The sequence below is a fragment of the Eurypyga helias genome, unplaced genomic scaffold, assembly GCF_000690775.1.
Source record: "Eurypyga helias isolate BGI_N326 unplaced genomic scaffold, ASM69077v1 scaffold289, whole genome shotgun sequence".
Taxonomy (NCBI): domain Eukaryota; kingdom Metazoa; phylum Chordata; class Aves; order Eurypygiformes; family Eurypygidae; genus Eurypyga; species Eurypyga helias.
The window spans coordinates 40,976-62,950 of NW_010273678.1; the positions used below are offsets into that span (position 1 = coordinate 40,976).

General features: G+C 40.1%; 1 protein-coding gene across 1 annotated transcript in view; it reads left to right on the forward strand.

Annotated features, from left to right (window-relative positions):
* The window catches only part of THEMIS (thymocyte selection associated), a gene marked incomplete at its 3' end in the record, with an annotated part of 28,388 nt that extends 25,835 nt beyond the window's left edge, over window positions 1-2,553 (forward strand). The window contains exon 4 of the mRNA XM_010159534.1: window positions 1,508-2,553. Coding sequence (XP_010157836.1) covers window positions 1,508-2,553 — 1,046 coding nt within the window. The remainder of the gene's footprint in view (window positions 1-1,507) is intronic.
* Window positions 2,554-21,975: the final 19,422 nt, after the last annotated feature.

Consider the following 21,975-nt stretch of genomic DNA (forward strand, 5'->3'; position numbering starts at 1 on the left):
TTTCACCCCCATTTATGTTTCATCGTGTGCTCAACATCTAAGAAGCATTAAATAAACCCTAAATAACTATTTAATACAAACTTGAAAAGTGGACTTCATGGTACATAATTAACTACTTTGTTGTGGACCACGAAAAATGGATTTTCACCACTTTTAGAAGAACTATAAATAGACACAAGATGAAGTACGAGAAATGCTATCCACAATTCAATAAAGAAAATTCCTGGTAAGAGGGATAAAAGATTACAGGAATTCTCTATACTTCTCATTCTTAATAATGAACAAATTAGGTGTGTGGAATTCCTGCAAATGCTCATAGAAAAATTCCATTTTCACTAGTCATTCTTCCTTCATTGACTTTCCCTTGTGGTGCTTAGGTTGTTTGTCACCTGAAGGTGACAATGTCATAAAAGTAAATTTGGAATAAACAGATCCCAAATCATTGTCCAAATGATTTCCATTGTCCATTGATCCCAAATCAAGACCCCAGCATATAAAATATATCTGATACTGACTTTTAAGTATAAAATATTGGTATTGTCCTGCTACAAGAAAGTGTGAATCCAGGGTATATTATCCTTGTGTGCAGGTGTTTGCAGAATAAGTCTTATTGAAGAGAGTCATTAAATATTATTTGCTTGTTAAATTTTACTGCCCTGGTCAGTGATCTGTGGTGTCACTGATCTGGAGCCAAATCTTTAAACAAGCCTTAATTGCATAGTCAGCTTTGTGCTTGGAAGTTTTGCATCCAAAAGTTGCAAGTTCAGTTGTAATAAAAGAGTAGTTGTTCCCTGTCAGACTGTTAAACGCAATGGCTTCAGTTCTGGTAGTGAATAAAAACCACATGCTGCAAAAAAAAAAAAAGCAAGAGTTCCACAAAGGAGCTCTGTAGAAGAAATTTCTTCATTCATTAACAATAAAACTTAGACTTTGTTATACAAGGGTTTTACCTTTTTTTTCAAAGTGATATTACTTTCTTATAATTATAGATGTTTTAATTATTCGTATAAATATAAAAATATCTTATTTCTCCCGGGGTGGCTACAGCAACAATATGTGTTAATGGGTTCAAATGCTATTTATTCATCAAAAATGTTCCCCCACCTATTTCTTTGGAGAAAACATAAGTGGATATAAAATAAAACAAGAGAAATTCATCTTGTACTCAAGAAAAAGAGTTTAAGATAAACAGCTGATTAAACTGGGAGGTGCTGTGAAAAAGATAGTAAACCAGATTTTTTTCTCTTTCCTTTTTCTTGAAATTTTGTTCACTTGAACACTTCATTCTCATCTTCGCTTGTTTCTCTCTTCCTTTGTGAGGTCTCCTGCATATCTGATAGTCACATTTCTCAAATTACAACAGTTAGATTTTGACTGGCCCTAATAACTGTGATGTTAACATATAGAGGTGCTGACCTCAGTGAAGGTACTTTTAGTATCTGGACATGTATATTTTTTATTCCAATGTCAGTTTGAAAACAAAAATCAATGTATTTTTTTTTTTCAGTTCGAAAGGACATAGTTCATATCCTCTCAGATCTAGATATCGAGGTCAAGGATATAACAGACTGTTATGATATAAGCTCTTTCCTTCAGCCGCTGTCTTTGGAAGATGTATTTGAGAGAACAAGCAAGGAATTTCCTATGGTTGCTGAGATAATGGAAGGGCCTTCAGGAAGCCAAAAACCTTATAACTTCTTGCATACAGGAAAAGAGATCATCATCTACAAAAAGTCCCAGGCAACAAGAGTCCTAGCCTCTGAAATCAGAAGTGATTCCCCCAAAAGACATTTTTTAATCCCTATGAGCTACAAAGGAAAGTTCAAGAGAAGACCTCGGGAGTTTCCAACTGCCTATGACTTAGAGATAGCAAGAAGTGAAAAGGAACAGCTTCACGTTGTAGCAACTAAAGCCTTTGATTCCCCTCATAAAGAGCTCTTTTCTGTTTCGGTTGGAGATCAGTTTCTAGTTCAGCAATGCCAGACTCGTGAAGTCCTGTATGAGGGAAGAAAGAAATTCATAGATGTTTTAGCTTGTGAACAGATACTAAGCGATACATATAAGAAAGTGCTCCTCCCTATGTACATGGAAGGTGGCTTTGTGGAAGTGATTCATGACAAGAAACAGTATCAACTTTCTGAGGTCTGCAAAAAATTTCGTTTGCCTTTTAATGTCAAAGTGTCCGTGAGGGACCTTTCTGTTGAGGAAGATGTCTTGGCTGCTGTGCCTGGTCTGCAGTTTGAAGAAGAAATCACAGACTCTTATTTGCTGATCAGTAGCACCACCAGCCCAGTGGAGAGCTGGGAGATTCCTGTATTTCGTTTAAATATGTCAGTCCATTTGCTCAGCAAAGATGTCCAGACAGTTGTACCTCCTGCAACTAAGACAACAGTGGAAGAGGTCAGCGAAGAGCAATACTATATGGTGCGAAGATACGAAAACCAAACCCTTCATCCACCACCCAGGCCTCCCAAAAAGCCAACAACACTTGCACCAAAACCTGTTTTTGCAGCATCTAAGCACGGTGTGTCCGATGTACTGCAGGCTCCAAAGGTAAGGTATCCCACCTTGTCTTTGAATTTCTTACAGCCATAGGTCATGTTCTGTCGGTTTACAGTCTCCATTTCACCGGTGTGTCCTTATGGCATGTACACAGATGGCTCTCAGTTCCCTGTAACAGGCAAATTAGCCATTATAGACAACAAAGGCTAAAATCTCCAGTGTGTGTTAATTGATCCGTGAAAAACAACAGAACCATGCTGACTCACAGCAGAAAGCTTGGCCATATAATTTTGCATGGATAATCCTTTACTGCACTAATGCAAAAGTGAAGGGAGAAACTTGAAGTGGCTTGTATTTAAATCTTTATTAAGGGGAAGCATATGCTTTCATGATGTAAAGATAATTTTGCTCAGCTGGAAACAGCAGAGCTAAATTCACAGGAAGTCAGGGTGTATAGGTATTTTTGACTGCATAGTTTTACACTTATCCAAGTGGCAAATAGATTTGGAATAAAAAAGGCAGCCATTTTAGAATAGCACTTGATGTTAAGAAAGAGTGCCCCTTCTAGGATGATTTTCTTCATTGCCTTTTAACCTAAGGCGATGCATTTGTTCATTAGTTTTTGTGTTGGGTCTGGATGAGATGTAGTTAGTTTTCTTCACAGCAGATACTGTAAGTAAGATATTGTGGTTTGGATTTGTGACTAAAAGTGTTGATAACACCCCCGTGTTTAGGCTTTTGCACCCAGAATGTCAAGGTCTTCACTTTTTCACAGACTGCTCCCATCAGTAAGTAGGCAAGGGGTGGGCAAGAAGTTGGGAGGGGACACAGATGGGACAGCTGGCCAAAAGTATATTCCCTGATATATAATGCCATGCTCAATGATAAAAACTGAGGAGGTGGTTGGTCTGGGAAGGTAGCCATAGCTCAGAGGCTGGCTGGACATCAGGTGGGAAGTGGTGAGTGACTGCCTTTGCATCACTGTGGTTTTTTTTTCTTCTTCTTCTTTCCTTCACTTATTAAACTGAGTTTATCTCAACCCACAAGTTTTTTTGCTTTTGCTTTTACTGTTCTCTCTCCTGATGCCGGGGGGAGTGAATGAGCACCCGAGTGGTGCAGCTTAGCTGCTGGCTGGTGTCAACCCACCATAATTTTCTTGCATACATTGAAAGAATTAAAGAAAGGTACCTTGATGGACTTAAATGAGAGAGACTGTCCAGGAGGTTTTTAACGTAGGTTGCAGTTGTTCTCCTGTGCACATACAAATTCCCTACAGGGGAAAAAGGAAAAACATTGGAAATACTTTCAGGTCCCTGCATTGTGATTGTGCTGCACTTTAAACCCAACGTAACTCAAGGAATTATATTTTGGGGGGGGTTGAGAAAAGTTATTTTTTGTGTTGCTATCCAAGTAAGGTCCAGTTGTAGCCACCCTGGAAGGGTAGCCTTTGTGAGTACCTCTCCTTGACTGTTGGAGGTGTTCCTCCTCTCAGTGCCCGTTCCAAGACCACATGCAGGTCCACAGCTCCACACAGGTGCTGAGAGATGGTTACAACAGATCATAGGAGGAGTGAATGGGTAAGTTGGGTCCCTCAGGAAAGGGTAATACAGAGAAAAGCTGTGTAATTTTCTTCTGTCTTTACTTGTATATGGAAACATCTTTACTGCTAGTTTGTACAGTGAGCCTCGTAGCAGCTTCAATAAGTCATCCTGTTAGGCTAGGGAAGTGTGCTGGATTTAGTGATTAAACTGCGACATGAAGATACACGAGAAACTGGTCCCTGGACCGAACAGGCAAGCTGGGATCCTGGCACTGGCTTGGGGTACATAACTGGGGAAGAATTCCCTAAAGCAGCATAACTGGGGAAGAATTCCCTAAAGCAGTGTTTCTGGTAGACCCATACCCTTGTCAGAAGGAGTCAGTCTTCCTGCAGTTGCTGACAGATGTGTGTGGAAAGCAGATGGTCACTCTAGACTAGACTCATGCAAGAGAGATTTTCCTGAAGCAAGGAGAGACCAGTAAGAGCAGGGGAGGGATGAGCTGAGGTTCCTTTGCACATTCATGAGAGCAGCCTCAGACTGTAGCTGTCCAGACAAAGAAACCCATTTAAGCAGACTGTTCCAGAGGACTTTTTTTTGTCACATGCTTGTTATAAATAAATAATAAACTGCAGTCAGAATGCTTAGAGTTATGCAGATTTGTAAATCTCCTTCCCTGGAAAGGTGAAACAAGTGGAGGTCCCTTATTCATAAGATTAAACATCCCGAGCTGTAACATAATAGGTTTGAAGTCAGACAGAATGCATTATCTCCTCTACCCCGAGCACCACAAATCCTCTGAGAGGACGTGGATGGTGGTGGATAGGCTCTGCCTCAGCCTCCCTGCCAGCAATGGAGATAAGGGAGGCTGCATTTTCTTCCATGTGTATCAGGGATGTCTGAGGGTTCAGGGAGTTGGAGATTGTGCCAAACTGATAAATGGCCCTCTTTGCATATTTTGTGACTATGCATAGACTTATTTGCATAAGCAACAGACGAATGTCCTAATGAGCCGAATTTAAGCCTGATGAGGTGGGAGCCTGGAATAAGCTTTAGTGCTGCATGAATTCCCATGCTCCTTCCGTAGGCAGCTCCCTGCCTGGTGCCCAGGGAGCTTGGCTGCTTGCTGGAGGGTGGCGAATGGATTCCTTGTCCACCAGTTGGGAAGCTCTGCTTGGCTTGGTGCTCCAGCAATAAATGCTGCTGCTGCATGAGTCCACAGAGGACTATGATCTGGCTGGTTTATGCCAATACCTGAGGATGCTTTGCAAGGGTGGGTCACCTCTAGCTACAGCTTGTGCTTTGATTGCCTCTTAGCTCACAGCAAGGCTGTGAGGGCAGAGAGGCTCCAGCTGTCTCTGCCTGCTGTTCTCTGACCTTGGTAAGAGAAAACTAGGGCCAGGAGCAGGACTATATTTTTCACTGTGTACTTTTGGTCATGTTAGTCACTGAATTGTATGAAATTAGCAGCCAGGATGGTACCTCAGATGACTGCAAGAACTGCCTCTGTTTGCATGCAAGGTGCAATGCTGCAGAGACGTAGATGTTTGCGGAGTTCAGCAAAGTCCGGAGACAACAGATGAATTCTCAAACTTAATATAGCTTCATTAACCAACCACTCTGCCCAGTCTTCTTCACAGGGCTCGTGAAGGTGGCTTGGGTCCCACTGACACAGCTTTCATTTCCAGAGCCTGGGGATCTCTCCTCTTCCCTCCACATTACAGTGTAGACTTTCCCTATCATCTGATCATTTTTTTTGGGTAAGAAACATGCAGACCACGTATGTTAACAATTTTGTATTATTTGCTAATTGAATAAATAAAGACAAACCCCAAGAAAATATATGCAAACTAATGAAACAAAATAGCATGTGTTGAATGATGAAATTAATCTGATATTTCAGATATCAGATATCTATTTAACATCAATATCAGATAGCAGATAACTATCTAATAACCAATATCACCTTTACTGACAAGCACGCCTAACTGAGAACAGTGATGACAAAATGATTGTACCCCTTGTCTAATGGTAAAGTGTATGATACAGGCAGTCATTCACAAGAAAACCACATTTTGCTTACTGGAAGCATTGGAATAAAGTCCTCAAGGAGCTCTAAATAGCATGTTGAATTAAATAGTTTAAGCCATTCAGTTTTTGATTTGTGAGCTTAGCTAGAAAATGAGAATGACCTAATAAAACCCTGGAAGTTAATGCTACTGATTTGAGAACGGAACGCATCACTCTCTTGCCAAGTTGTTCCTGGAGAGAAGTTCCCATGGGAGGAACCAGTCAGGACCTCACCTTCTTGAAATTAAAATTCTTTTAAAAAGAACAAGCCAGATGTGCCTGTTCTTCCCACAGTTAGAACTACCACAGGGAATATAACAAACTAAATTTTCCTAAAATTAGGAAATTGTTTCCTAAAATTTCCTTAGGCTTTTTGAATCCTTTCCTTCGAGGGAATTCAAGCAACAAAATTTTTTGTGGTGGTTTTAGTTGGGACAGAGTTAATTTTCTTCACACTAGCTGAGGTGCGTGAGCTGGGGAGGTGAGCGTGCAGATGTGTGGTAGTTTGTTGCCATCTGGGATTAAAGCACGACAGTCTTCTAGCTTTCTTTTTGCCTATCAGTTCAAGAAGCAAATACCCTACAGATTTAATAAAGTGTTAATATATGCTCATCAATGGTTTTGTTTTAAATTTAAACAATCAAAGAAGAGCTCATGCCAAATATTGCTAAGTGCATGGTAATACTGGGGGAACCGTAATCAAGGCATGGAAGTGCACAGTTCAGTCCCCATACCCCTAATACCCTGAGGGCACTGTGTGTGCTGCATAAGGAATTAAAAAAGGCAGTATTTGCCTCCTGATAAACAGTAAGAGAGGTTAGCTCTCTTCAATGCTATTTTCAGTAGTCTGCTTTGGCATGTATCCAGCCTGAGCAACAATAGAATCAGTAAAATACCAGCTTCAAGTAAGCATTGATGCTAAATACCTTTATGAATGCAGAACTGGAAAAGTCAGTCACAGGCAGTAACCTGCTTGGCTCTGGCAAGAAAGCTGAGCGAATTCCAGCTGGGGAAACTGGAATTTAATAAAATAGTAAGTACCAGTGCATGATAGTTAATTGTCATTCTGTGCTAAGGCCTATTACCCTTCAAAAAGTCATTATAATGTTACGATATCAGGAACTTTCTTGCTTTCTTGCTTTTTATTTCAAAATTAAAATGAAAGAAAAATTATCATTTCCATCTGGCTTTGCAGTTCTACAAACTGAACTATCGAAATCTGCCATTAACATATTTATCGCATCTGTCTTCACAGCAAAATGAAGACTTATCTGGAATTAAATTGATAAGACATAAGCTGCATTTTTCAGCAAATGAGTTTTCCTGCAGCGCCTCCTTCCCTTCCTCCTATTTCTTTTCTGCTTCCAGAGCATTTTTCACATTTTTTAGGACCTTTATAGTGTAGATTTAACACAAATATTTTTGCTGTGTAGCAAGAAACTAACCTTCCTAAATAAATACATGTTAGAAAATGCATGCAGGACAGCCAGGAAGGAATAGGTAAGAACAGACTTCAGGAATTAATGAACTTTTGGCACTGGGTATGAGGGAGGAAAGTGTGGTTTATTAGCAGATGCAAAAATGTGCAGATGCAAATGTAAGAAAGAAGGTGCAATGCTGCACCTTCTCTCTGACAGGTGCAGCATTGTGGCTGCTGAGGCTGCAGCCGTCCTTCCCCTCTTTTTCTGTGTCCCCACTGAAGAGGAGCTTTCCCTCTCCCTGGAGTATCACCTTCCACTCTCTCTCCCTTTCCTTCCTCATATCCCATGTACTGATTTCACCCATACCCATGTGCCTTGGGTCCCCCAGCACTACACTTGTCCTGTGCTCTTCAGCCCCCGCAACTTATATGACCTTGGTTCCCCAGTCCTCTCTGCTGCTTTCAGACAGGCTTGTCTTTTGCTCTTCCTTGTTTCTTCCCAACACATCTCCCCAGATTGCTCTTCTCTCATGTAGTGAGTCGAAGCCAAGACCACAGGCATTATTGTGTAGGAGTTGCAGGGACATCACAGGTTTCAGATGGGTTTTTGTCTCCTTCCCCAGCAGCAACTGTTCCAAACCTCATCAGAGCATTGGTCTTAGCTAGGTTTTTCAGGAGAAAACTGCAGCAGGCTGTAGATGCTGACTGGTGTCAAGCCAAGTAATTCTCTCTCGTAGGTTAGACAGTCCCATCTGAAGGATTTTGTACTGGTGCTCTGTTGCAGAGATCCTTATAACTATGTCCATTTCCTGGGAACCCTATATGCATCCTGGTGCCATGCCATGCTGAAGCCTACATGTGTGTCATCCCACCTCATGCTGTGGGTTTCTCTGCAAAAGAAACCAAGCATTTGTTGGCAGGAGAAGTGTTCTGATGTGGATGATGGGCGACCAGGACTGCTGGGTACCCTATGGACTCTGTATGAACCGACTGGAAGGAGTTAGAGGGGTAGGAAACCCTAAAGCCCCAGCTAATAAATGACTGGAGTTTTCCTGGTATTCCCAGTATGGACAGATGACATTAAGACCTCTTTCTCTTTTAAACAATACTAAAAGCTTAAAATTTCCACAGACAAACATCAAGCAGGTAGTAGGCACTGTGTATTTATGGAACTAAAATACAGTGGGGAAGATAGCAATGTGCTTGCCAGAAGGACAGGCAGTAGATAATTGCCTGAAAAACTAGCAGGGCAATCTGAGGTATAAGTCTCATTGCAGAAAGCCATTACTGCTACAGGAAATGCTGATATAGTACATGAAATTAAGGAAGGTACAGATGAACATTTGGGTATGCTGACTGATGAAAATGCCAACTGGTTAAAAGCAAATTGCTTAATTTAGAGCTAAAAATGAATTAGTTGGAGAACAAAGAGAAAAGAAATATCAAAATAAAAAGGATACCCAGAAGAAATTAAAAAATCAGACCACATGAAAATATGGGACCCTTGATAAGAAGGAGGAAAATTCTGCATAGAGTGAGCCAACAGCCATTAATGTCAGTAAGGGGAGAATTGGCTGCCACATTTTTTTCTCTCTTGGAGAAAGTACGTAACATAACACAAAACATAACAAAATCACATAATTATGTATAATTATGAACCAGGACAAAAAAGTAAAAAAATAAATCCAAAATTCTAGGAAGCACTGAATAACTCTCCAAAAATATAACTTGTGGGGGAGATCTGAAGTAGGGTTTTTTACAGCTGGTATTCCAAGCAGCCTGGTTTCCCATGAGGTTTTTCTCCAGGCTGCAGAATATTTCTATTCCTCTTGGCAAGAAGGTTGGAAAATCAAACCCGTGGATAGCTGGTTATTGAAGTGCCACCTATTACAGCCTGTATTTTGGTCTGTTCAGAAGTCATGTAGGAGTTTTCCAGTTTAAACAGGCCAGAGACACTCTACACTGCAACGAATTTCCAGCGGGAAAGACAGTGCCTGTAGTCCTGTGATGCCGCAGTGGCAGCAACCTGCTGGGCAGCTCCTGCAGAGCCAGCAGCTGGAACTCCAGGCAGCTGCCAGGCTCTCTGACTCCATCCCTGCCTAGACACCTTCGGGGACTTTTCTGGCCTCTGAACACCTACTGGCATGAAGAGGCTGATGTCTGTGCTAGTAACAATTTTGGTCTTCAGATGTGTAGGGCTGCTTGCAAACTGTGTACTGGGAGCAGGCCTTGGGGTGCTCTAACTGCCAGATCACCCCCGAGAACAGTTTGGGAAAGCGATAGTTGGCACAGGTTAAACCTGAGCCCAGGGATGTTTACAGGCACTGTTTAATCAACTAGAGTTGGCATAGCCTCTTCTGAAAATAAGAGAAAAGAAAAAAAAGGAAAGAAGGATGTTCATCAGAGTCACTGGAGTGTTGTATGTGCTCGAGGTAAAAGCAAGCACTGACATTTTTACATTATGCCTTCCTTCATGAAATTCAAGCTTCTGCAGTACTGTCGGAGCTGGACATCCCAGAACGGAAAGCATCCCAGAAGGTTGGGATTATGCTTTGAAATATATTGCCCCATGAAATGAAATTATAAAGTTGCTGGTGGTGTGACAGCAGGGTCAAATCCCAAAGGACCTGTAGGCACAACTCATCTTCCAAAGAGTCCTTGCAGTGAGGAACTGAGTGATTATCAGGAAACTGAGAGTGCTGTGGAGAGACTCATCTAATCCATTAAAATTCATAAAGATAGTCTGAGTCCTGGGTTTTCCCTCTCTGCTTTTTGAATGTGTTAGTCCATAGACATGACATAAAAAACATGGTGATAATAAAATGAATAGTGAGGTTTATGAATTATTATATGAGGAAGTTTTCAAAGGCTGAAAAACAATGTAGTTAATGTCTGTACTGAGAAAATTAATTTCCCTACTTTATGGATAGACGGATAGAGGTGTATAATTTACACTGAACTTTGTCAAGGTATTTAACAGCATTATGTTCTTGTTCTACCTTAGGACATGAAATAATTTTAACGGTAAACGTTTTAAGCAGCAATATGTTGTGATGCTGTGGTTCAGATTTTCCTCTCCCTTCTTTTTATGTTTTCTTTTTTTTAACAGAAGGTAACAAGGGGTTTAAGGAGGCACAGGTTATTCTATTTTGCTGTGATTTCCGTGGTGCCACTGAAATTCAGAACAATGATCCCAGACTTGCGATGACCGTAGGGAGTGGCTTGTACCAATGGTCCACCTGAATTAGTGATGGAGTCTTAGTAAAGTGTCACTTGATAGAAGTCACTGGAGACAAAATCATAGAAGAAAGAAGCCTCTTTGCGAGTTTGTGGCATAAGCCTGCTGGACAACACAGTGGCTAAATCTGCTTAGGTTCCACACTAATTTGGACTCTAGATTACCAGAGTTGAAATCTGACGAATAAACTAGGATAAAGCTATTCCCAAATCATCACTTTCTTTTAAACTTTAAATTTAAGAGGCTTTGAAAAAGTAAATAACATTTTATGTGTGAAATGAAGAAACTGTATCTGGAAGCTACTTTTACCGATCCATCTGTTTTACGTAAGTGGTATATGCATGCTCTGCAGTATTAATGAGGAAAAGAGTGGCTGAATTTGCTTATGAATTGCTCTCATTTGAAGGGAGATGTGCCAAGCAATTGAACAGCAGCTCTTCAAGAAAATCCTGGTCATGCGAGACGTGGCATTTGCAGAAGCTCAGTAGGTCTGGTTTACATTCTCACTTCTGTCACATGCTGCTTCAGTGACACCAGACATATCCCATAAATATAATTGTCTCAGGATACATGAAGAAACTGCATGAAGAAAGCATGTAGATTTACAGTTCATTAGTTACTTTATATGGATGCTTAAATCTCAGGTAAATGCAAGATACATTGCCTCACTTTCAGTAAGGGTCAGAGCTACCTCATATTTACTGTGGAGCAATAACCACACAGACAGTTGCCATGGAGTAGTTAATGAGCTGTAAATCCATGCTCATTTACTTGGTGGCAACTTGTTCATATAACTGTCTCTTCTGTCTATGAAATGGGACACAATGCTTCATTTTCCGATCTTGGGTATTTATAGAGACAGGGATCATTTTTGCATGTATGTAGCTTTTTGTGCATTGGCTACCACAATGGGAAAAACAATAACAACATAAAAATAATACAGCAGTGAAATTACTGAACACTAGTACGTTTAACCTGGCTTAAAAATTTTCAACTGAATGTTAATTTACAGAAGAGGTGCAGAAATCAGGTGTGCTGGGTTTGGTTGGGACAGAGTTAATTCTCTTCGCAGTAGCTAGTATGAGGCTATGTTTTGCATTTGTTCTGAGAAGAATGTTGATAACACACTGATGTTTTCAGTTGTTGCCAAACAATGTTAATATTAAGCCAAGGACTTTTTCAGTTTCTCATACTGCACTGGTGTTCCCAGCTTCTTCTTCACAAAAGGCTGGGAGGAGACACAGCCAGGACAGCTGACCAAATTGACCAGACATATTTCATTCCATAAAACGTCATGCTCAGTATATAATCTGGGGAAGCTGACAAAAGAGGTCTGGCTTTAGGGTCTCTCAGCTCTGATTTGCTCTCTTTCTGCCTCTGGCTCTCACTGTTCAGTGACTGACGGGGCATCAGTTGGTGGGTGGTGAGCATTTTTTATAATTTGTGGTTTTTCCTATTATTTTAATACAGTAGTAGTATTTAGTAGTATTTTAAATTAATTTTTTATATTAAATTTAGTAGTAGTAGTAGTATTTTCATTACATATTATTAGTAGTAGTATTGTTAGTATTACTGGTATCATTATTTTATTTCATTTATTTTCAATTCTTAAACTGTTTTTATCTTAATCCATGAGTTTTCTTGCCTTTTCCTCTCACTGTCTCGCATTGCACATGGGGAGATGGGAGGTGAGTGAATGACTGTGTGGTGCTTGGTTGCTGGCTGGGGTTAAACAATGACAGCAGGTGACTGTTGTCTAGTACAGCTGGATTCTGAAGTGTGGATATTTGAAATAGTGAGAAAGAAGAAAGAAGAGAGGTGTGAACTTGTCCCATTTAAAATTGCAAGGTGTTAACCTTGAGGCTCACTAATGCCTTTGTAGGCTTGGTCTTTTTTTAACCACTTCATAGCTTACTCTTACAGTAGACATCCGCCTCTGTGCTTGCCTTCTGCATCTGCTGTGTTATATACAGTGTCTACTGTTGACTTACAGAAGATAGCAGCTAGTTTCAAGACATGAAGGGTTATGGATGGAAGCTCAGATGCTCCTCAGAATGTCTCCATAGGTTTCTCCAGTTTGTGGGACTTTGACAGATAACATTAAACTAAAAGTTGCATGTTAAAGGTTAGTTTGTTCAAGCACACAAGGTGTCAGCAAGGGAAAATTAAGAAATTGACTTCTACAGTATGGGTTGTATATATTTTTATATTGATAGATCATATTTGGATAAAAAGTAATGGGACATAACTGATGATGTATAAATGAATTCTGGACTAAAAGGCCATTTTTTGAAGTCAACCCTAGCACACAGCTTTTACAGCCAAATCATTTATACTGCTTGCAGTGATGGAGCAGCACCACCATTTGGATGGGAGAGCAGATCAAGGAGGTAGGCTTGGAAGGTGAAATTGAGAACTAGAGAAATAGAAAAATGGAATATCCAGTTATCTTTCATCGAACTGTGAAATGGAATGGGAAAGCAGAATTTATGTAAGATGGAGAGAATTGCATTTTTTGTTATAAAAAGGGGTTTTTTTGAGGGGGAGGATTTTTCTTTCTTAGTATGTTCTTTTCCCTTTGTGAATACCCTAATTTGTAGCTAGCCTCCCCTCACTGTCTCTCACATAAAGATGAAAATTAGTGTACTGTAGAAAAAATGTGCTCTGTTTGATCCGCACACAATTATTTTAAAATGTGAACATACACTGTGGTTAACATGAAATATCTGCTGGTTATCTGCTGCTTTGCACCTCACTGAGCAGATACAGATTGTAGAGGCCTCGGTTTGCCTCCTATTTATACTCCATATCATCAGTGTGGGCACCCTACCCTACTCTTACACTACTCATATTCCCCTCTCTGTTCTCATAGTTAAAGCAATAAGAATGTGGATGCAAAAATATGGAACCTATGAGGAAAACAGAACCTAAGTCTTTAAACAGCAGGCTTAGATTTGGCATAAGGCTTTTCGTTAGTTTGCATCTTCAGAAAACACAGAGATAAAATCCTCTCACGAAATATTGAAACCACTTCTGCCCTATATGAACATGTGAATGTGAGAGATCTCCCTCTACCCTCTAAAATGGAAAGTAAACCTTCTTATGAATGTTATGAGTTATTGAATAATAATATGCCAGTGATCTGATGCTGCTATTGTTGAACCTAAATGAAAAACCTTATTAATCATGGATTGGACAGCTCATTCAGTTATAATAATGTTTCCTGTCAATCTAAGCTCTCATTATAATTGGATCTTACTTAGAAAGGAAGATGCTCCATTGACTGCTCAGATGGAGGAAAATGCAGGTTTGAAAATGAAAATATCAGTCTGAATTCTGTTCCCAGGCAGCCTGCTTATGCACGTACAAGTCGGATAACACTTTAATCCTTGCTGTGTGTCACATTTGGACGTTGCTATAATAAGATTCTCTCACTGACTAGACACCAGCTCTAGAGTCATGACAGTGAAAGTGAAAGCAGGAAGAGAAAATGAAACTTTTTCTTGAGGATGTTGGTATAGGATCACTCCGACCTAGTTGCAAAGAATTAACTGAAATAGATGGCTTGTCTCCATGAAGTGTGCTAGCCTGTGAATTTACAATTAATTTGTTTTTCTGCATGGCCTCTTTTGTGGTCACTCAGTATGCAAAAAGTATTAAATATTTCACATGGCCTTGAGAGAGGATTAAATTGCTTCAAACCAAGGCAATTCAGTGTGCTGTAGGAGTGTTTACAAAGACAGTGGCAAGGAACCATAAATCCATACACTAACTTCCTGTGCGCTGTCTTTATTAACAAAGCTAGAGACAGGGCAAACAGCTGAGAGGTTATAAAGGCAGATGAATATTCAGGCTGAGACTGAAAGCACTTGGAAAAGCATCTCAAATAAATGCCATTAAGAAGACAACTCTGTGAGCAAAGTCTATAAATTGCATATTGGAGGCCCCAATTCCATGTGTGTAACAGAGGGAGGTGGTGTATTTCCACGCAGGCCACAGTTCATTAAGGACACAGAAGCCACAGGCTAAGTATAACTTAGAGTCAACTTAAAAAATAAAGCTTGTACAGAAAGCATTTTTCTAGGGCAGCTGAAATGATAATTCCCAGAAATTGTACCTGTTCACAGATAAACCAAGGTGATTACAATAAATGGGACGTTAAAGTAGCTGTCTAATGAGTGGTATAATACCAGCAAACATGGAGATACCGAACTGTTTTCACTGCTTTGCAGGACAAGTAGCAAATAATCTGACAACATCAGGCCAATGTACAGATCAGAAAATGGTTATAAAATGGGAAAAAAATCTGTGATGTGTAGATATAAATAGTAACCACTGCCTACAAGAAATCATGGGGGGACCCAAAGATGGAATTTTAGATGCAACTTGTTTTGAGGAAAACAGAAGTTGGAAAATATTGCCAGTCTTCTCTGGCAGAAAACAGGGGCAAAGCAGCTGAGGGGGAGCTGCTGAATCTGCTGTAAAGGGTATAGTAAAGCTTTCAGTTTGGACATGTGTGTGCCTGGTCAATTAGCTGATGGGTAAGCAAATGTCTGTCAGCTTCAAGCTGCCCCCAACCCTCCTTCGAAACACACAGTTTAGGGTCACTAACGTGCTGGGATATCAGAGCCATTTGAGTATTTGTAGCAGAGGCAGTGTATGTTTTCTTATTATGTTCCAAGGGGTTTTTATTCAACACATGACCTACAAGTTCAGTGGGGCTAGAGGGAAAGTAGTCCTACCTGCAACAAAGCCAGTATTCCTCAATACATGTGTAGAGAAAGGTCTTCCTAAGAAAGCAAATGGTGAGAAGAGGTAGTATTCTGATGCAGAATGAGAATGATTTTGTGTTAAACTAAACATTCAATAATGCTGTTAACATCTAGTGGGCTTTTCGTGTGGGGAAAAAAAAACACCAAACCTATTTTAATTATTTAAATCTCAGTTTTTACGCAAAACCTAGCCAAAATTTAGGAATATCTAATATTTTGTGAATTAATATGCCACCCTTGGAGCTTTGCGTGCAGTGATGAGATATCTGTTTTTCAGAGTACGCATGAACTGTATCTTGTAAGGCTTGTGTAAGTTAAATTTAATGGAATTCATTGCACAAGTGTAAGGGCTTACTGCCTGTGTGCTTGATCCCATGGCAGATATACACACTGGGAAAAACAGAGTAAGCAATCTTTTCTCCCTGCGTGCATCAGCCAGAGGCACAGAAGGGAGAATAGGCTGCAACCCACACCAGAATTTAGTAGCTGCACTGAGACAATATGCTTGCTTCTATTGTTTGCCTTCAATCACTGCAGTTCAGCACTATCTTTTACTTTGCTTTGTGCCAAGCAGAGACAACTTAGTCTTCACTGAGACTGCAGTGCCTGAGAGAAATAAGGACAAGGCTAAGTGCTGCAAATGTGAAGAGGAATAAAATTCCAAGGGAAATTGGAAAGAGCTTGTCTTGGTTTTGTTATTGTACATTCATTTTTAAAGTTCTATGCATGAGTAGCTGACTGATTTCTCATCTTTGAATGAATAAATAGAAGTCACAATCTGTTTTGGGTGAAGAGTTAATATCAAAGAGGATTTCTTGTATCAATAAAGTACAAATACCATCCAGTCATAGGCCAGAAGTCATCGTATGCCTCTACAACCACTCACATGGTGTAAATTTGTGGAGGTTATGCAATGATTTGTAAAGTGCCTATTAGCATAAGAAAACAATTACATTTGCCACGGAGCTATGCAATTAGTGTGGTGGAATAATATTTCAAACAATACTTTTCACAATATATAACTTGATCAGAAGCTGTTGAATGCATAAATTTAATATTTATATTCATGGGATAACTGTGAAAAGGTAAAGTAGGAAACATTTTAATCTGTGTTTTCAATTTGTGGCTGTATGTTTAGAGTAATAAATCATAACAGCTTTCAAAAATAACAACTGCAATGATAATATATGACTCTAAAATGTTTATAGACTGTGGATGAAACTAATTTAGTTTTCTTGAGCACCTAAACACATTTTCTTTATTTGAGGTTGTGTTTTCTTATGTAATTACAAAAAGAGATTTGATACCTAATGGTACAAAAGATTACGCAAACAATTTCAAATTTATGGGAACTTCCAGCTTAGTTCAAAAGACACACTGCCAAGCATTGCCATCCTATTTTTCATATTGTTTTCAAATGTAAATACATTTTTAAATGTACATATCTAATTTGTATTTACATTTTTCAAATGTAAATGAAAGTTTTCAGTCTGATTGCAGGTAGAACACAGCTGTGATAATACAACAGCCTGCAACACTAATTTGTTGATTTAAAAAATCCTTCACAATTTTGCTTATTCCTTGTGTGCACCACTAACCAAAATGTCGTGCTTGGTTTCCTCTCAGCATGTAGTGTCGTTCCGATGTAACCACAAAGAAACCTCTGCTCTGACATGAAAACGCCTGTTGGAGTGTTTGGTTTTTCTAGCTGGCGCCGTTCATGAGGCAGTGCCCAATGGTTTCCTTTCTGAAACCCATACTATGAGCACTCTTTCAACTGCTCTACTATTTGTGTAGCTGCTCAGCTGTGACTAGATTTTGATGCCTATGTTCTGTCTCTGTCTCTGCTCAGATAGATGGACCTCCTGGGTCATGGGCAGACTTGGTTTAAGGAAATACAGCTCCATTTACTTTATAGAATTGAAACTTCTTCCAAGAAGTGCGAAATTGGAAGATTTGTTTTGGGAGAGGAAGATGGCATGCATGTTCCTTCAGAGCTGGGCCAGCATGCTGCGGTGACCGATGGGCTGGACAGCCCAGCTCCAAATAAAGGTGTCTTTGCTTAGGTGGCCACCTGCGTGCTGCGTCTCTTAACCTCCCCTCATGGCCTGTACTGTCATCGGCACCTAGAGAGCTAAGCAGACAATTTGTGGTTAGCTGAATCACTTTTTAACTGTATTGATGAGGTTTCCTGACTGTAGTCAGAGCAAGGACGTGGAACATGTAGATAGGCACAGGTAGTTATGTACATTTTTGTGCCTTGATCTGGAGCTGAAGTGCACTCCATAGTAATTAACCCAATCTGAACCATAGGCATTTCTTTTTCACAATAGAGCTGTGATTAGAGCATCTGCACAGGGAAAAGGTCACCACATTATGTCTGCTGGTACACACGACACCTATCAGCAGTTCCAGCAAAGCCCTGATGCCAAGGCTGTTGACTTGGACACTGGAGGGTTGTGTGAGTAAAAGGTCTGAGGCGAAACACTGATTCAGTAGGAAGTGCTTCAGCAGGGGAGGCTGAGGCTTTTGCGTTCATGTTCATCCAGGAAACTACAATATACCCATCTGTAAAGGAAAAAGTCACGTTCTCAGAGAACTGTTTTCATCCCCAGCCTATAAGCTGCTCTAGTGTCTTGCCTTTTTGGCTCTCCCAGGTATGTGGCATGTGTCTTAGTCTCTCAGTCTTGTTCAGGAGTCTCATGGGGTCTGGAAGTTTGGCTGTATGCATGCTGAGGATGAAGTTCATTCCTGCACAGAAACAGGCATGAAGAGAATTTAATTTAAAAGTAGATTCATGTACACATTTCATTCTTACTCAGGTGAGGTGGTGTTCAGTAAAAAGGCACAAGTAAGAATTTAACAGAATTACTTAATAGGGATGGAAAATTTTTGTCTTTGTGAGATCTGTTTTTCTTAAATAAAACTAAATATTATGATGCCAATCCTCTCTGGACAGAGACATAAAGTAAGAATTCAGATGTAAGCTAGTCCTCCTGTTTCCACAACTCCTGTAATGCCAGTAATTGAAGGGCATGCTGGATTGTAGGATGGCTAACAAATCCTTGTTTTCATCCACCGCTTTGCTTTTGTAGCATTTTTTATAACAGGAGCTAGGGACACAGATGAGAAGCTGCCTGTATGTTTCAAAAGCATCAGAAATACTGACCACTCACAGGTGACAGCTGTGCCTTTTTTAATTTTCCCCCCAAACTCTTATTTAAAACAGGTTGTGTTTGCTTAGCAGTTGAATCTTTGTTTGAAATCTTAAAATTCTTGAAGTGTCCTTTGCCCTCTGCAAACATGCTCACACAAAATAAATCAGAAAAGATGAGAAGTGTTTATTCTGACAGTCTAACCTATAGCGTTCCCCATGTATTTCTTACAAGATAAATAATGGGGATTTCTGAAACCTTCATCTTCATTCCTGGTGAAGATGTAAAGTACCAGCTTGAATTAAAAGAACAGTTCCAAGAAGCTTTTAATACCTTTCTTGTGACAAAGGAAACATGCATTTACATTTGAAAAACCCATTTAAATTGGAATAAATTTATATGGTTTGTACTCCTGCCATAAATTTTGATTCCTCCATACTGAAACATTGCACATCTTAATGTGTCTGTTCAGCTTCCCTGTCAGCTACAAGAGTATCCATGGATTATGGTTTTCCATTCCTCATTGATCCATAAAATGTAACAATTTGTTAAAACCCTGCCCCACACATATAGGGTTGTATAATTTAAAAGGTCCTCTCATTTCCATCTCCCAATCCCCTCCCCTCTCCTGCCTCACTGGATATTGCCAAATGTAGCACAACATAAGTACAAAATATTTGAGCTTTCTTTTTCTTTTTGAATATTTTTGAGCCTTCCTTTTCTTTCTGAATATTATAAATCTGTTTCACTCATGCTTATTACACAAGCATCTCACTGTATTGAACCTCTGTCCTAGATAAATTTCAACGGTAGATGAAAGAAATCATCCACAGAATAATTTTTAACTGAAAATATTTTTTTCTTCAGTATTTAATAGATGTGTCCCTAGCTACTAATCACACAGGGTCCAAAGTTTCATTAAGAAGTTCAATGAAGTAAATTCATTTTTTTCACATTATTTTCTGATTGTTATTTCACTAACATTTCTCTTTCATCTGGAAGAGGATATAGATTATTATGATATACAAAGCACCACACCATAGGTGGAACTCACACCTAAAGCCTAGTAAGTTAGGGCCGTCTATTAAATTACCTGAAATGGTCATAGCTGACAGACTGAGATAAACTTGGATAAGACTATTTTTCAAATCTGAGAGGATTATCTACTGATATACAAACACTATGAACATTTTTGTGCACCTATCTTTGCATTACATTTCAAAGCTTGTTCTTTTAAGGAAAGATGCTGTCTCTGCTGTTTCAAACAACACTTGTGTGAAGAAAGAAACCAAACCCAGAAAAAATGTAAGAATTTGACTCACTTCTGCCTAGTCTAATAATATATGCAATATTCATATGTAGAAAGGTTTTTTACCCACTTAGCCTGTGTTTTACACTTTACAATAAATGGAGTGTTATAAAATCCTCATTTAATACATTCATCAGTCTGGAAAAACATCACTGTCATTCAGCTTGCAGACCATGACTGATGAGTAAAATGTTCCTAGTAAAGCGCATTTGATAGAAGTCCAGAGGATGAAGCACTTGCTAATGCCTCCGTGCAGAGTACTACCTACTCTCCTACTACCGTCAATCCTTTCCCCTTTAAATAATGAAAAGTATATTTTTAACATCACACATGTCTTGCTTTATTGATTTGCTTACTGTGGGTCCATTTGGATATATTTTTTGAGAAGACAAAATGCAACATCAGTATTTTTAAATAAAAGGAATTAGTGGTAAGAAAATAGGAGCATGGCTGTTGGCTTCCCAACATTCCCAAGGAACATTTCACAAGTGAACTGTCTTGATGCACATCAGCAGGTAAAAGTACAATTACCTAATGTCTCCTGAGAAGGAAAAGAAAAAAACACTCAGCAATATCGTACCACCTTTGAAGGACCATCAATGTATCACTGAAAGATGAATAGCTCAGTTGTAGTCTTGCTATTTCAAGGGATCATAACCTGTTGCAATAAAGTAGAAATGATTTGGCTCCAAGGCAATGCTGAATGCAGCTATGTTGTTGAGTCCAGTGACCTTGATGGATAGCGTCTCAGATGTTCTTCTCTAGGGGTTTAGAGGCACGAATCCGTCTGGCTGTAATTTGTACCACTTTAATTTTTTTTTTTTTTTACAAGACTTTAAATTCCATTACAGCAAAAATTAATTTTTTGCCACTTTTTTGTGACTGATACACACTCAGGCAGAGAATTACATTCCATGTGTGGATACTAACAGCACATACCGAAGGTGTGAGGGCTGTGCTCATGCCTATTGTACTGCTGTTGCTTCTCTTCAGAAAGATTTGTAATTTCCACCAAGGGACCTGAAAGCTCAGAGAATATATTGGCTCTGACAATAGTTAATAGTAGAGGGATTTCTTTTCTTTAAATGTGAGCATATCTAAATTTTATGGCCATTTTCCCCGCTGGTATTTGTGGCCCTTAAAGCCAAAATTTCAGCAGCTTTACGTAAGCAGCCTCGAAAGCCCTGGTTATTGAATTCCCTTGTTTTATATGGCTGATCACTCTGTTTCCTCTGCTGAAAGGTCTATTCCTATCATTTTATGAATCTGTATATGGATTCTTCAGATCTACAAATGTAAAACCATTGAGTCACTGGAAAAGACCAGAGGATAAATAATTTAAATAAAAACAATCAGGACTGGACTGTTGTTTTGCTGTATTGGGTTTATATAGCAAGGTTTTGGTAGTGAGGTGGGGCTACTCTGTGAGAAGCTGCTGGAAGATTTCCCTGCATCCAACAGAGCCAATGCCAGCCGGTTCCAAGACAGACCTGATGCTAACCAAGGACAAGCCCATCAGTGTTGGTGGTAGCACCTCTGAGATAACACGTTTGAGAAGGGGGGAAAAAAATGTGCAACTGCAGTCGGAGAGAGGAGTGTGAGTATGTGAAAAGAGCAACTCTGCAGACACCAAGGTCTGTAAAGAAGGAAGGGCAGGAGGTGCTCCAGGCCTGGAGCAGAGATTCCCCAGTAGCCCGTGGTACAGCCCATGGTGAGGACAGCTGTGCCCCTGCAGCCATGGCGGGGCCACGGGGCCAAGCCATGGAGGGTCACAGGGGACCAGAGACGCCCCTGCAGCCTGGGGAGGGCCCCACGCCGGACCAAGGCGATGCCGGAAGGAGGCTGTGACCCCATGGGAAGCCCATGCTGGAGCAGGCTCCTGGCAGGACTTATGACTCTGGGGGGGACCTGTGCTGGAGCAGGCTGCTCCTGAAGGACTGCACCTTGTGGGAGGGACCCACGCTGGGGCAG